This window comes from Nyctereutes procyonoides, unplaced genomic scaffold, assembly GCF_905146905.1.
Source record: "Nyctereutes procyonoides isolate TBG_1078 unplaced genomic scaffold, NYPRO_anot_genome, whole genome shotgun sequence".
Classification (NCBI taxonomy): domain Eukaryota; kingdom Metazoa; phylum Chordata; class Mammalia; order Carnivora; family Canidae; genus Nyctereutes; species Nyctereutes procyonoides.
In genome coordinates this window covers 22929810-22946349 of record NW_026575133.1, presented here as the reverse complement: position 1 = coordinate 22946349, position 16540 = coordinate 22929810, and the positions used below count along the sequence as shown (strand labels likewise).

Here is a 16540-nt window from a genome sequence, read left to right as displayed (position 1 = left end):
CAAACAAAGTTGGGGCGCGGAGACGCCCGGTGCGTGGGTCCCCGCGGCCGCGCCCCCGGCCCGGCGCAGCGCTACTCACACGAAGACCCCGAAGAGCAGGGCGCGGACCCCGATCTCGATGGCCAGCTCCCGCATGGCGCGGCCGGAGCAGCTCCCGGGCGGCGGCGGGGGCTCGCGGCGGCTCTCGCGGCTCGACCGGCGCCGGCTCGCCAGACCCGGGGCGGCGAGGGAGGCGCGCTCCAGGCCGCGGGCGGGGGCGGGAGGCGGGCGGGAGCGGGCGGGCGGCGGGGGGGGCGCGCCGGGGCTCGCAGACGCCGAGCTGGGGGCGCCCGGGGGAGTCCCCGCGCCCTGGCGCCGAGCGCCGCCTCCGCCCCCGGTCCGCGCCGTGCGCCCGCGGCCCCGGGAGGGGAGGGGAGGGGAGGGGAGGGGAGGGGAAGGGAAGGGAAGGGAAGCCCGGGGAAGCCCCGCCGCCGCCGCCGCCGCCGCCGCCGCCGCCTCCTCCCGGGCGCGCTCCCCGGCTCCCCGGCTCCCCGGCTCCCCGCGGGTGGGCGGCCCCTGCGCCCGGCCCCTGCGCCCTGGGGCCCCGCCTGCGGCTGCTCTGCGGCTCCGGCCTCGGGCTCCGCTCGCGGCTCACGCGCGCACGTGGGCAGGTGGCAGAGGCGCGCGGGGGGCTCTCCAGCCCAGGCCGCCCGGGCACCCTCTGCTCCTGCTGGAAAGAGCTTGCTCCCTCCCGCTTTGGGCTCTCCCCACCCCTTTCCGACCTGAAATTCTCCCCCCCCCTTTTTTTTTAAAAAATTTTCTAGGAAGTTCCCCTGAGAACACTCTCCCAGGCTTCGTTTTGGCCTCAGGAACTGGCCAGCCAGGCTCGGGCGCCTTGGCACACAGACTGAGGGCGAAGGTGAGCCTGGCTCTTGGCCAAGACCACGCAGCCCCTGGGGTGGGGTGCCTGCGACCCCCACCCTCAGCATCTTTGGGCAGCTGCGCTGTGAAACGAGAAACAAGAGACTGGAACAATCCCTGCCCACGACAGGCCATCCTGGCCGCTCAGCGCTGACACAGCATTCAGTCCGGAGCACCTGGGGCAGCTGGGGCTGCAGGTTAGACCAAGAGCCTCCTCCTTAGGGGTCATTGTCAAAGGCCAGACCATCACCCCCTGGCGGGTGGCCTGGGGGTCACGACCTCAAGCTCAGAGTCCAGAGGAAATTTAGCTTTGTTTTCCCATCATCTGTCACGATTACGTGTACTTCCTTTAGCTTTACTGATTTAAACCAAATGGACGTTCAAGATGCAAAGTTCACACTAATCATTACTTTGTGCTTGGGGAGACCAGACCTCTTGGTTTTAGGGGAGATCCAGCCAGGACTTTGTGAGCAGGAGAAATGGATTAGATGGTTGTCCCTGGGAATGAGGAGCCATATCTCAGGCTTGGACAAAAGGGGGAGTAGGTAGGAAGAAGACCGTTGGAAGTGGGCTTTGGCGTCAGCAAAGTACACAGACCCTACTTCCAAGGGGACACATGGCACACCCAAGATACCTAAGCCCAGACAGCTCAGGCTCTAGGGACAGAGAGGGAGAGGAAGAACCATCCTAGTGGAAGGGACTTCCTATCAAGACCACAGGCAGGAACTGCATCTGATTTGCCCATTGCTGCACATCCAATGCCTGGCACAACGTGCTTAGTGAGTCTTTGGTGAATAAGTGGACCATATGCCCCATCTGGCATGTGGGGTGTCAGGTGTGGGTGGAATGGGAAGAACCTGGACGGAGGAGGTATGGTTCTGTCTCCTCTGTGTCTTGGGCCCTGCAACATCCTGGACACAACCGAATTCTGATAGGCTGGCAAAGTGGTGAAGGAGATCCCATAGTCAACCCAGTAACCTCTGATCTGAGACCCAGATCTGAGACCGTCAGGTGGCTGTATTCCAGGAGGGGATACTAACAAGAGCCCACGTTATCAAAATATCACTTTCCTATAAGCATCAACCTAGTAGAGCCCATCCATGCAACACTGTGCACTAGGTACCATCCTAGCACTGTGTACTAGGTGCTACAATTCATAATCCTTATCTTCCCTCAAGAAGATGGGGAGCAAGAGCGCCACGAAGAAATGCCAAGGGACTATGCAAATCAGTATTAATAAATGCAAAGGATCACCCAGAGGTCAAAAGTTAAGAGTCATTCCTTTGGTCTGAGATGGCCAGGGACCTAGCCTTGTAGAGGACAGTTGATCCTTATAGGGCAGAGTAGGAAAACACAAAGGGAGGAGATCCGGGTAAGGGCAAGAGTGCAGGCACAGAAGTTGGAAGGTGTTTGAAGGGCATAGTCAGTCCCCCTCCCTGGCAGAGGAGAGGGGCAACCAAAGGTAGGCTCATGGTGCAGACCTAGTTGTAGTATCCCTCCCCACCAGAGTCTGTCACCAAGACCAGAGAATTAGAATCTTTGTACCACACTAATTTTGTCATGTTTGCTTGTATTAGAGACACCTAAAGAGGGAGTTTGAAAGAGCAGGCGATCTCATTGCTGTAGTCATTAAAAAGTGCTTTTGAAACACATACATCTAAAGAGCTGCCCAGTTCAACCTCCCATCTGATGCCTGAATCTTTTCCATTGGTTCTTCCCACCTCTCTGCTCCATCTACACTGTATTGGCTCCAGTCTCGGGTTTCTGGTAGTTGGAAGTTGGCTGCAAGAATCCCAGCTTTGCATGCTCTCAGGGTCCAACCTGGTGGGAACGACTTTGACCTCGATCCCAGCCATCTCAGCAAAAGTGTCATTGAGGGCCATTATCACTGCCCTACATGAACCAATCACTGTGGCCGAGGGACTCGTGATGGATCGATTATCTCAAGCTGGGTCACAGACTTGATCCCTAAGCTGGGAGTGGAACCTCCATCCTAAACCCCTAAGCTGAGAATGGAGACAAGGTGGACCCACAACAGGGACTGACACTTTGGAGTAGGAAAGTTGTTTGATGTGGAGCAAACGAACGAGGGCCAGCACACCCTCGTCCGTGCCACACCCAGGCGGTGAAGACAGCTCACATGCCCCCATGAGCTCCTGGCTAAGCCCAAGATCTTTCAGCGGTGAGTGAGTTATCCTGGGAGCTCCATGGTGAGATAACATCACTTCTGCCTTTGTCAGTACAGATTTGCAGCACTGCCTTCACACAAAGCCGTGATGTCACCCGAGGCTTGTCCTCTGCTGCCCAGTGTCTTCCTCTCCTCTTTAGTCCTGTCGGCAACTCTGGCGGCTGCCCTAATGATCTCCTTTTTCATTTACCAGAGCTGCCTTCGAGGGGAAGCTCTAGCCTTATTCATTATATAAGCCTGGATCAGGATATTTTGTGGGCTCTGGTTTTATAATATGAGGGAGGTCACCCTTGAAAGGCAGACAGATTCTCTCCCCATTGAAAGGGGATTGAAGATGACATTCTTGGTATCTCAAATCCCACAGTGCAGGCAGCCAGTTCCATGGGTTTGGAGATGGTGGGCTCCAGCAGCTGTGCAGCTGTGGATGTGTGCCAAATAATAGAGCTCTCCAGAAGTGCCATGCATGCATCCCAGCAGATAAATGAATTGACAAGGGAGCGAAGAAATGAAAGCAAGTTAGATAAAGCAATCCAGCCGAAGCCCCCAGGTCCAGCTTGGCAACTCTTGCTGGGTCTTCATAAGACTCCCATATGGAATGTAATGTGTTCTCCAGGGAAAGAATCATGGATCAGAGCTTCTCAGACGCTTGAGCACTCAGTCTTTAGAGTCCCAATCATCAGAAATAACATAAACACGTTCATCCCTTGCCTCGACATAGCACCATAGCTGTAATGCATGAGACTGATCTTTTAAAAATCACATCAGAATGTAAACACTCAAATGACCACAGTTTCCCCTAATGCTTTTATGGCTGCACACGTTTTCAAAGTGCCACTCTGCGAAAACCTCCCATATCTTATATTGAGCTTCTGAGCATGCCAAGAAAGTCCCCCCTCATCCCTCCATAAGCTTGCTTCTGCTGTTGGATATATATATATATTTTTAATCCTCAAACAGTATCATGCAGTACAATGACCCCATGTTGACCAGACTTTTAGCTATTTCCAAAAACCAAAGCCATCTTTGGAGAGCACAGCTTTGCAACAGTTTCTTAAAATCTCATTTTCAGAAGTTACACTGTCTCTCAATGACACCTACCTAGCTGTTCTAATAAAAGTGCAACATGGCAACAGGCAGGCAGCATGGTGACCCTGAGCTTCAGAGACCCACACATCCAGTCTTTCCACTCTGGTTGCTTGGTACAAACTTGTTGATGTGACCAAAACACCAAGGATCCAAGAGGAATTCGAGGAGAAGTCCTCAAGTTCAACCTGGTCCATGAATGTCTTCTGTAATGGTTAATAAGTATCTGTCTTCTTGAACACCTCCAGGGATGTGGAACTCACTCACTGCTCATTCCATTTCTGGAGAGATCTGTTGTTGTTTGAGGAGAAACAGTCTATATCCGTGGCTTCAAATTGTGCTTTGTGGATCACACAGACTAAGTCTAATGCCTCTTCCTCTATATCACAACAGCCTTTAAAAAAATGATTTTATTTATTCATGAGAGACACAGAGAAGCAGAGACACAGGCAGAGGGAGAAGCAGACTCCCCACAGTGAGCCTGATGTGGGACCCAATCCCAGGACCCTGGGATCACGCCCTGGGCCGAAGGCAGACGCTCAACCACTGAGCCACCCAGGTTCCCACAACAGCCTTTATTCTACAACTCAGAAGACAGAGGGATGGAGATGGGTGGGGTGAGGGAGGGAAGGAGAAATAGAGAGAGACAGAAAGAGAAGCTTCTCTTTTCCAAACTAAATATTCTCAGTTCTTTCACCTTTTCAAGTCATAATATTTATAAGACCTTTGAGGATATAGCACTATAGATTCAACACTGAAGTGCATTAAGTCAAATTCTACCTAATAAAAGATAACTTTCTTGCTTCCGGGAAAGATATAAAGCACACTGAAAATGATTTAACCCCTTCATATCTTTAGACTAGTTGCTATTTTGTCCAAGGAGAAAAAATGTATGAATTCATGACGCTTTCAGAAAAAATAAGAAGTATTCCTTTACTTCTTAGAAGGCTTGAAGTTAGAAACTTTCTTTCCTAGCACAACGTTGTCTATTATTTTCAAATTCATCATGTGAAAAACCAGAATATCACTGCCTTTACTTCATCCAAAGCTAAATCTTTGTGTGGGAGCCACCAGCAGGAGTCTCGCTGACATAGATGCTGTGGCACAATTAGAATCCTGGACTATTAGTGCAAGAAAACAAATTAAAGACTAAGAAGCCTGTGCACTAAGTGCCCAGCTAGTTCTGCTCCCTTGCTTAGACCCTGGGAATCAGGGACAGGGCCAGAGGCAGGACCATAACTCAAGCCCCTCATTCACAGTCCGGGGCCCTTTGGATGACATCTGACTATATCTTGGTTGAAATCACATTGTGGTTTTGATGTGTGTTTCTTTGATGGCTGGTGATGTTGAGCATCTCCTCATGCATGCTTGGGCCATCCTGCCATCTGCTTTTTGAAGGACCTATGCGTGTCTTTTGCCTATTTTTAAAAATGGGTTTTCACTTTTGGTTATTGATTTGAAGTAATTTTTAATATATTCTGAATACTAGTCCCATGTTAGTTATGCCTGTTACAAATATATTCTCTCCATCTGCGCCCTAACTTTGCATTTTCTTGACGGTACCTTTGGAAAAAGCACATATTAGTAATCTCGATGGAGCCCAATTTATCGATTTCTTCTTTTATGGTTGTTCCTTTGGTGTCCTAAGAAATCTCTGCCTACTCCACATCTGTGAAGATTTTCTCCTATGTTGTCTTCTAGAAGCTTCGTAATATTAGCTTTTGTATTTAGGTCTGTATTCTATCTTGAATTAATTTTTGCACCTGCCATGAAGTAGGTGCTGTGGTTCTTTCCTCCCCTTAGGATATCCAGTCGCTTCAACATCGCTTGCACAGAACACTATCTCTGCACGTTGAATTGCCTTGGCAGCTTTGTCCAGAACTGACAATTTGCATGGGCTCCCCTCCATTCTTTTCATTTTCTCCACCCATCTCTTCGGGGTCCCGCTCTGTGCTACCCAAGCTCAGGGGATGTGTACAAATGATCACAGCAGATTGATTCATTATGACCAAACACTGAGAACAATGCACATGTTCATTAGCAAGAGGATGGATAAATCATGGTGTGTTCATGCAATGGAATACTCATTATTCAATAATAAAAACGAAGGAGCTACTGATACATGCAAATACATGAATAAATCTCAAAAGTGTAATTTTGAGCAAAAGAAACCAGACATAAAAGAGAGCATACCATATGATTCCATTATATGAGCTTCTAGAACAGGCAAAACAGGGCTGTGGTAACAGAAACAAACTGGTGATTACCTCTAGGTGGAGACAAAAAAAGTGGTACAAGGGAACTTTTTGAGGAATTAGAAATATTCTATACTTATCTGAGATGCTGGATCCATGGGTGCATCCATTCTTCAGCATTCACCCAACTGTGTCCTTTAAATCCGTGTATTTATTTAATCGTGTTTATGTTATGGCTCAATTTTTTTTTAAGAGGAAGAACAAAAGAAAAGTAATAGGTCACCAGATGTGGATATTCTCAGCAGGATCCCTCAAGCAAACCGTGCCAACTCAATTCATCCAAGTGTGCTGCCTGCCATGGGGTCAGGTGCACTCAGCAAAATCTGCTTTGGTTGTTTCTTAAAGACCCAAACTGAAACGTTGCTTCTAGGAAATATTTGAAATCTGTTCAAATGCTCCTTGCAAGGAGGCACTCAGATACTACTAAAAGCTGTTGTCTCACCGCTGATCTGATCAGACCGGTGAGCTCAAGACTTCCTGGCCATTCTTTTGGGGAAACTCTTCATTTGTTTCCAAGCTCTTAGCCCCATAGCCAGAAATCATCCTCCTGGCATCATGTGCTGGCTGCCTTTCTACCTTCAGAGAAAGGCACGGCCAGCTCCACGCAGCGTCACCTATGTCTTCTTGTGTCAAGGGAAACCAGCCTACTCACCCAGTCCATCCTCTTCCCTCAACACCACCTCTGCTTTGTGAGTGCTGTGAAACTATGCACCAATGGAAAGCAAAATGTTCTTATCAACTAGGTGCTACAGAGCATAACTGCTCTCCTGGGAATGGAGTCAGCTGTGGGGCCCCTTCAGCAGGGGCTAGGGGAGGAGGCCTGCCTGCCCAGGATAACCGGAGAGGTAGGTAGGCAGGGTTTTCTGACCTTTATTAGCCTTTGCTGATGGCTGTCATTTCCAGCTTCGTTCATGTTGCAATGAAGGTTTTCCTCTTCAAAGATCCCCTTTGGAAGAGCAAATTCTCCCAGGTGAACTCACACCTTAGGCTGTCTGTGAACAAAGTGTCTTTTTCTCCACATCGGTCTGCTAGTTCCAGCACACAATGCTCAGGCAGTTGCATGGCTCACCCAGACCACTAAGACGGTGAGGCACAGAGAAGCAAAGGGCAAGTCTTCAGTAAGAGGTCAGTGCCCTTCCTGGCCCAACCTGCCCCTGGTCCCCACTCTCCAGTGGGGACTGATTGCCTGCTAGGAGAGTGGATATGGAACCCAGGGCCAGTGCCTGAGGAAGGGAGGAAGGGTGCATGGGATGGGGTATGGAGCTTGAGTAGCAGGGGTTGATGACAGGAAGGAAGGGGCAGCCAAATCCACCTTCACCTGCCCCGCAGGTTGGCATATCTGTTCTCAGAGAACCTCACATATGCCAGATACTCAGAACATCCTTGTGGCTGAAACTACTTCCAATCTTCAAGGCCAACAGGTGAATCAATGATGATTTCTCTAAGAGTGATTGATAGAAAGCCCCACTCAAGGTGACCGAGATGACAGGATCCAGAGGGGAACTCTGGGATTAGGCTCAGCTTGATCCAGAACTTAAACAATGAATGAAGCCTCAGCGACTTTGGCACCATCACTCAGTGCTACTTTTCTGTTGTCTCCAACATCAGATTCTTCTTTCCTTGTGTGGCAAATGGACTCTTGTTGTTCCAGCTTATGGCCTCTCAGTTTCAATTTCAGTAGATATAAAAGTGTGTGTGTGTGTGTGTGTGTGTGTGTGTGTCAATAGCTCCTGCAAAAATCCTGACATTTGCTCTGATTAGACCGGTGTGGGTCATGTGACTATTGTAGCTGACGATTGGGGTGTAATTATGCTGATTGGGATAACGCTGGATCATAGACCCATCTCTCAAACCAAGAGGACTGAGAGTGAAACAGGAGTAAAGCTTTAAGCTAAAGTCTGTTACTTTGAGTGAACAGATATCGGGAAGGCAAAGTTCAAATGCCCATCACACAAGATGCCCACCACATAGACCTCACTGGAAGATAATCATCACAAGCACGGGACTGGTTTTTACATTCCCTGCTAGGTCCCCTTGAAAAATACCTGGCGCCAGAGTAGCTACTCCGTAAATATTAGTATTTGTCATATGGGCAAATAAATGAATGAAGCTGCAAACACTGGCTGAATCTGCTAACTATGGTATTACATGATTTTGTCTTGCTCATCTCTTCCTTCAGCCAAACAAGATTTTAGGGGAGAGTTGGGTCGACAACTACATCCAGCAGCTACACTATCTCACCTGAGAGTCTATTTGCCACTTGAGCTTAAGGGAGACAACACATTATTTTCTGTCATGGTATAGATGACATTTGATATATACACACACATATATAATATAACCTTCATATATATCTAATATATATGAAATATATAGGTGATGCTCATATATATGAATATATATGAAATATATATAGATGATATAATTGACATATGAAATATATAATATGTATGAAATATGCAATATATAGATGATATTCATATATATATGAAATATATATATATATTTAGAGAGAGAGACTGCATTTTGGAACCCAGCTTCTAAAAAAGTCTTTCTACTCTTTATTCTCCCACAAAGAGATTAAGGAGAGTCTACTGCAGGGGGACAATGTGTTTAGAACATCAATGGATGGATATATATATACATACACACCTGACACAGTGGCCCCAAACAGTACTGCCAATGATTACAGTACAGGCTTTGGGATTTCCAGAGCTACTCCCTTGTATACATTCAGCCTTTTCAGACATAGAGCATTAAACTACCTTCTTCCTGAGAATAAAGTTTGCCTTATCTGACTTTCTACCAACTTCTCCAGGTGTGACTCCCAAAGCCAGGAAGTTCCCTGGTCATGATGTATGTGTAATGCTGGGATTTTAGTGGGTACATAAACCCCCATGAATTGTTTTAAAGCTTGGCATATGTGTTTCTTTTTCTATGAGGGTCTGTAATTTTTATGTGACTCTCAGAAAGCTGGCATCTTGCCATCACACAGATCTTGAGAATGAAGCTAACAGGGAGAAAAGCAGAGGTAAGATTTGGAAGAATCAGGCACCATGACCATTGTATGAGGCCTGGAGACAAGCTCTGCTGAAAAACGCTAACAGTTGGACTTCCCAGTGACGTGAGCCACCACCTTCCTGGTTTTGTTTATGATGGCTTTACTGGGATTTTTTTTTTTCTGTCACTAAGACCTGACTGAATATATCTTTTTTTTTTAAAGATTTTATTTAGTTATTCATGAGAGACACACAGAGAGAGGTAGAGACATAGGCAGAGGGAGAAGCAGGCTCCCTGCAGGGAGCCCGAAGTGGGACTCGATCCTGGGACCCCAAGATCACGTCCTGAGCCAAAGGCAGACACTCAACTGCTGAGCCACCCAGAGGTCCCAAATCTTTACGTCTATTATATCAATCACAGAGTGTTTGCCAAATATCTGCCATGTGCCAAGGACCGGCGAGGGATATGGGGGGACACAGAAGGTAGAGGCCACAAGGGTTCAGTTAGACAAGCAAGATCAACACCCACAAAGCAGGAAGCTAACGACTAAGTGCTACATAGATGGTACACGCTGGGAAAATAGTTGGAAGTGGCTGTTCTGTCTACCACCAGCCATAGAACAAAATTCTAGTCCAGAGTGACTCCGTCCCTCCCTGGCCTCTCTGGGTCACGTCTGTGACCAGGAATGGTCAGGGCAGGACAGTGTCTCCAGCACAAAGCTGGCCCCTTCTGTTTTACTGAGTCTCATCTCCTTACTCAACTCACAGGTCTGTTTTATAACTTTCCAGGACACAAGATGTTCTGACACTTGAGTAATAAGTGATATTAGCAGGACGCTTTCCCCTTCTCCATGCAAAGGATGCTAATGAAACTGGGTGCCACCTCTCCCCTCTTTCTGACCTTTGTCCAAGTAGTAAGGTGACAGCCCTCCCTCCCATTCAAGTGCTTCGTCATTAGATCTAAACACGGACAACATCTCTCATCCACACAGGGAAAAGTGACATGGAGAGGCCCGCCATCGAGAAGACTTCCTTTGGTTTGGTCCCAGCCAGCTGATGCAGGTCTGTAATGGGCCAAGGTTCCAGCTGTGTCCCCAGGTAGGGCAGCCAGACATGTGTGCAATCACTGAGTCATCTCCAAAGCAGGGGAGGGGGTGGCCAGGTGAGTGGCCCCGCCACTGGCCACTAACAGAAACACCCCGCAGGGAGTGGGCCTTCACCAGCAACAACCACACTGCGGTTTTTATTGCAAACACAGCATCAAAGAATTATTGGCAACAGATAAAAATTGGGGGAAGCTGGAGGAGACAGCTGCTGGATATACTACACACCGAATGGCTTTAAAAAAAAATCAAAAACAAAAACCAGAAGCATGATTGTAGGTGATTCTTCAGTGATTTTTACCATGTGAACTGGTGTAGCCACGGGAATTCATTTTCACACAAACTTTAGGAAAAACCCCGCCTTCTATGTGACCTCCCCGTGACCGTGGCAGTGATTAGGAGTCCTGTGCTCCGCACTGGTCGTTTTACAAATTCTGGCTTCTACACATTCCTTTGCACTAAATACACAAACAAGGACACCACTGTCTGCCCATGCACGCCCCTGTCACTTCGCAACAGCCAGCTGGGCAGCGACAGGTGACTGCACCAACATTCACATCATACAAACTGGGCAGCCAGCCCATCGAGGGAACCCTGGATGCCAGAGCTATGTTGCTCTTTTTCCAAAAGGTTCCACTGCTTCTTGCTTGACGATGGCTTCTGGAATGCAAGTGGTGCTGGTACCAACCCTGGGGACCTTCCCCGGGGAAACCTGAAACTGGCCCCCCTCCTTAGAGGGCAGGGCAAGTGGGGAGGAAGAGGCAGGCCACTCCAGGTGGGTAGGTGGCCCCTTTAAGAAGCAGAGGAACTGGGGCACCTGGGTGGCTCAGGTAGTCAAGGGTCTGCCTTTGGCTTGGGTCGTGATCTCTCGAGATCTCATGATCTTGGGGTCCTGGGATGCCCTGCGTCAGGCTCCTGGCTCATTGCAGAGTCTGCTTCTTCTCCTCCCACTTCCTCTTCCCTTGGTCATCTCTCTCTCTCTCACTCTGTCTCTCTCTCTCTCTCTCTCTCTCTCTCTCTGTCTCTCTCTCTCCCTGTATCCCTCTGTTTCAAATGGATAAATAAAATCTTTTAAAAAGAAGCAGCAGCAAAGGACCTTATATACAAGGCTGTCTCGGGTGCTGGGAGATAAGTAGATCTCCAGACCTGCCTGCCAAATCTTAAAAATTCATATAAAGGCCCAAATTGGGTTCAGTCACATGTGCTGTTTGTCTCAAGGCTGTGCTCTTGAAAGTGGATCCCACTGTGAGGACAGCAGCCAGGACTCACATTCCAACCACAGGAGAGCGGGACTCACATTCCAACCACAGCCTTCTCGTGTCCTGCTGGCAGGTGAACCTGAGTTCACATCCCCTCTGTGACCTTCCCCTACAAGTGGTTATTGGATCTTGTCAATGATTCAGCTCTGAAAACAAGTACTACCCATTTCTCGTGCTTCTGGAAGTTTAACTCAGGAATATATACCATGATTGCACAGTGAGATCTTCAAGATTGATTTACTGATTTAAAAGAGAGAGGGCAGGGGATGGGGAAAAGAAGGAAAGGGAGAAGCAGGCTCAGAACTGAGCCCAGAGTCTGACACAGGGCTCCATCCCACGATCCTGAGATCAAGGCCTGAGCCGAAATCAAGAGTCAGGTGCGTAACTGAGCCACCCAGTGGCTCTTAAGTGAGATCTTAAAAATCCCTAGTTAACAGGCACCTGGGTGGCTCAGTGGTTGAACGTCTGCCTTTGGTTCAGGTCATGGTCCCAGGGTCCTGGGATCAAGCCCTACATCAGGGTCCCCATCGGGAGCCTACTTCTCCCTCTGCTATGTCTCTGTCTCTCTCTGTGTGTGTCTCTCATTAACAAATAAATAAAACCTTTAAAAAAAAAATCCCTTGTTGGCATTTGTAACTATGTACCTCCGTGAAAACAGAGTTGTGTCTTTTCTGTGCAATCTGGACAACACACAGCATGAGTAGGATGTTAAGGGGAAACTGAGGCAGCATCTTCTAGTCATAAAAATGCTTAGTTTGGGTCCCTCTAGAAGCCTACCCTGAGACAAGGGTCTTAGTACTTGTAGCTTATTTAGGAAGTGATCCCAGAAGGCCCTGCAGGAAAGTACACCCACGGGTTGGAATAGAGAGGACAGCAGGTGACACTGTGGGCAGTCCTGCTGGGGGACTCCAGGAGAGCGTGTCTCAAAGTCACCCCCACCCCCACCCCACCCAAGAGCTGGGGTTCTACTGTTTGTCTCTAGGTCAGTGTCACCCCTGGGGCACCAAGGAGATCCATCTGGGCACTTCTGGCCTTTTCAGAGCTCCAGCCAAGCAGGTGACGATGACCAGAGAGATGTCAGCACACAGTTGCAGGTGTTTGCAGCTGGAAGCTAAGAGATCATTATACAAAAGATGGTGAGTATGGAGGGGTAGGGGTGGGCTGGGATAGCACCCTACTCCCCCACCACATGGATTTTAATAACGGTGCCAGACACCGTGCCCATGACACTTCATGTGGTCCTCACACCAACTTCATCCCTGTTCTACAGCTGAGAAGACTGAGGCATGGAGAGATTGAATGACCAGCCCCGTGAGACCGTCCAATAAACTGTAGACCCAGCACTTGAACCCAGAGCCATCAAACTTCAAAATTTCTGTCCTTATCAAGCCATCAAATGTCAGTCTTATTCCTTCTCATGCACAGCGTTAACTAACTGGCCGCTCTGTTTTCTATCCCATGCAGATGAGACACAGGCCGCAGCCGCGTGTCAGCGCACAGGGATGGCAGGTGCGAAGGACGAGGACTGACACAGGCCCAGCTAGAGTAATCACATAAAACTTTATAAGCTCCTCTTTTAAAAGCAACACAAACATGCAATGTGGTTTCTGAAAAACTTCCAACAAGCATCCTGAGCACTGTCCAAGTTTGCGCTCTGGAAGAGTCCATTTCAATGACCTGGATTATCCAGGCCCTAGCAGAGCCAGGGAAGTGAGGTTCTGGAAGCTCTAAACCAGCTGGATGAGCTCAGGACCCAGGAAGGGAAATGGCTGAAGGGCCGAGGGGATCGTTTTGGGAGGAAGGCTGTTTGACCTCTTGGATTAGCCAACCCACACACAGCACAGAGGGCAGTAGGGCAGGCCCCCAGCATCCCAACTACAGGGGCTGAGGGTGGCTTTAGGGAGAGGCCGTGGTACCAGATTGAATCAAGAGGGAAGCGCATGAAGAGAAGGCACCTCCTTTTATCTTCAAAGCCCTTTTAAATTTTTTTAGATTTTATTTATTTATTGAGAGAGAAAGAGCACAGCAGGGGGCAAGGGCAGAGGGAGAGGGAGAAGCAGACCCCCTGCTAAACGGGGAGCCTGATGAGAGGCTCGATCCCAGGACCCAGGGATCATGACCTGAGCTGAAGGCAGATGCTTAACCCACTGAACCACCCAGGAGCCCCTTCAAAGCCCTTTTTAAAACCTGAATTCAAAAACAGCCCAGCCTCCTGGGAAGTGCTGCCTTGGGGAGGGGAGAGGCTTCTGTAGGCCAATTTAAAGGGAGGAATGAGGCCAAGGCACCCTGAAGTCACCAAAACCAGAAGGAAAATCATCCTTTAAAGCAGGTGCTCTGGTCTGACCACCCACCGCTGCTCCAGAGAGTTCTACAACTTTGAAAACCTGCCCTTCAAATGGAATAGGTTGACTGCCATGCCCTCCCATCACGGCCTTGGAAACAGGACGCATAGAGTAGAGGATCCTCATCTGATTTCTTGCTCCTACAGATTCATTAGCATGTGGGAGGGAAAATCCCTACAAGTTGCTCAGAGACAAGTCCCGCCTCTGTGATGCAGGTCACTGCAACCTAGCGACTGTCTCCCATCTAACAACATCATAAATCTGTCAGACAGTTAGCAAGCAGCACCGGCCTCCCACTTGCATGTCAAATAAAATTCACCAGGAATTCTCTTCCGCTCCACCATGGTTTAGCTGACTGCGACCACACACTTTGAGCAAAGCAAAGGCAACACACACACACACACACACACAAGGAGCGACATTTAACGCAAAAGATTGAAGTCAACAATGATATTAGTGTCTCCATCCCCGTGATTATTATTTTCTGCAGTTTGAAATCATGTCATGGAACTATTTTTTTTCATGTGATGAAATTTTTAGATCTCATTCAATTGAAAAAAAGTACCACCGACAGAACTTGTTAAGTGCCTCCTTGTGGGGGAAAAGGTGAAAACTTCTGACCTGATGGACTTCAGAAGAAAACTTGGCCCCCAGAGAAATTATGAAGAGCTTGGCCCGTGAAGAGTTTAGCCAAGTGTCCTGCTGAGCATTTCTCGAGCAACGGACAGTCCCTTGCCAGCTCTGGAATATCAGATCAGACTCAGCAGAGGGAGGTTGGAGGAGGTCAATGCTTCTTTTTATTAAAATCCCCTGCTGGGGGCACCTGGGTGGCTCAGCGGTTGAGACTCTGCCTTTGGCTTAGGTCATGATCCCAGGGTCCTGGGATCGAGTCCTGCATCGAGCTCCCTACAGGGAGCCTGCTTCTCCGTCTACCTGTGTCTCTGCCTCTCTCTCTATAACTCTCATGAATAAATAAATAAAATCTTAAAATAAATAAATGAATAAAATAAAATCCCCTGCTGTATGGGAATAGCCCTGTGCTTAACTCATTGAAACTACATTGTGTATAATCCTTATTTCAAGTAACATCGTCTTTCATTAAGATACAAGTGTCTGTAAACTTAAGTGCAGAAGCATATGGAAATTGCTGTATGCTCAACTCAGTGAAACGACACTGTGTATGATCCATCTTTCAAGTAAAATCTTCTTTCATTAAAATATACGTGTTTGTAAACATATGTGTATAAGGACATAGGATAGCCTGTGCTTCACTCATTAAAACTATAGCTAAGTATGAAAATTAAAAATAAAAAAATAAAATCCACTGCTGGAGGCCTGGTACCCCATGCTTGGAGCAGCAGTACTCATAATAGCCAAAAGGGGAAAGGAACCAAGTGTCCACCCAGGGATGAATGGATAGACAAAATGGGGTGTATCCACACCAGGGGATATTATTCCCCCTTAAAAAGAAGGAAACACACACACCATGACATGGATGAACCCAGAGGACATAAGCTAACTTAAATAAGCCAACACAAAAGGGCAAAGTACTGTGTGACTCCATTCAGATGAGGTCCCTACACTAGTCAAATTGGTGGCATCGGAGAGTAGAGTGGTGGTTGTGGGGACTGGAAAAGGGAAAAAGGGAAGTTAGTGTTTAATGGGCACAGAGTTTCAGTTTGAGGAGATGAAAGGTTCTGGAGTGGATGCTATGATGATTGTACAACGGTGTGAATGTACTTAATGCCACAAAATTGTGCACTTAAAAAGAATCTAAGTAGTAAATTTTGTGTTATTTATATTTACCACAATAAAAAGAAAATCCCCTGTGAGAACAATTGTTTTAAAAGATTTTATTTATTTATTCATGAGAGAGGCAGAAAGAGGCAGAGACACAGGCAGAGGGAGAAGCAGGCTTCCTGCGGGGAGCCCAATGCGAGACTGGATCCCAGGACCCCGGGATATCGGGATATCGATCTGAGCCGAAGGCAGAAACTCAACCACTGAACCACCCAGGTGCACTCCACCCCCACAGGAACAATTTAATGTCTTTACATCAACCCAAGAACCAAGTACAGGAATGACTCCCAGCATCCCCCCAAACTCATCTTGTTTGCCATTCTAATTCTCATTTGCATACATCTGCACTCTCATTTGCATGCTCACCTCCTCTTTTCTGTGGCTGACAGGTGTTCTTCCTTGGCAACTGACTTTTCCTAAGTTGAAAGCACCAATGGAGCAGGCTTTCCACTGGATGTAAGACATTAGGAGAAAAAATTAAAACAAAAACAGTTATAATATTCCAACACTTGGCTTTCTATTTTAAAAATTTGGCATAGAAACTCAAATCGGGTTGAATTTTTTAATATAGAATAATAAAAGCTCTGATTTTTTTTTAGTTAAAGAATTTA

General features: G+C 47.9%; 1 protein-coding gene across 1 annotated transcript in view; it reads right to left on the bottom strand.

Moving 5' to 3' along the window:
- The window catches only part of PLPP4 (phospholipid phosphatase 4), a 117875-nt gene extending 117693 nt beyond the window's left edge, over positions 1-182 (bottom strand). Inside the window, exon 1 of the mRNA XM_055300157.1 lies at positions 80-182. Coding sequence (XP_055156132.1) covers positions 80-135 — 56 coding nt within the window. The 5' untranslated portion in view covers positions 136-182. The remainder of the gene's footprint in view (positions 1-79) is intronic.
- Between the last annotated feature and the right edge of the window lie 16358 nt (positions 183-16540).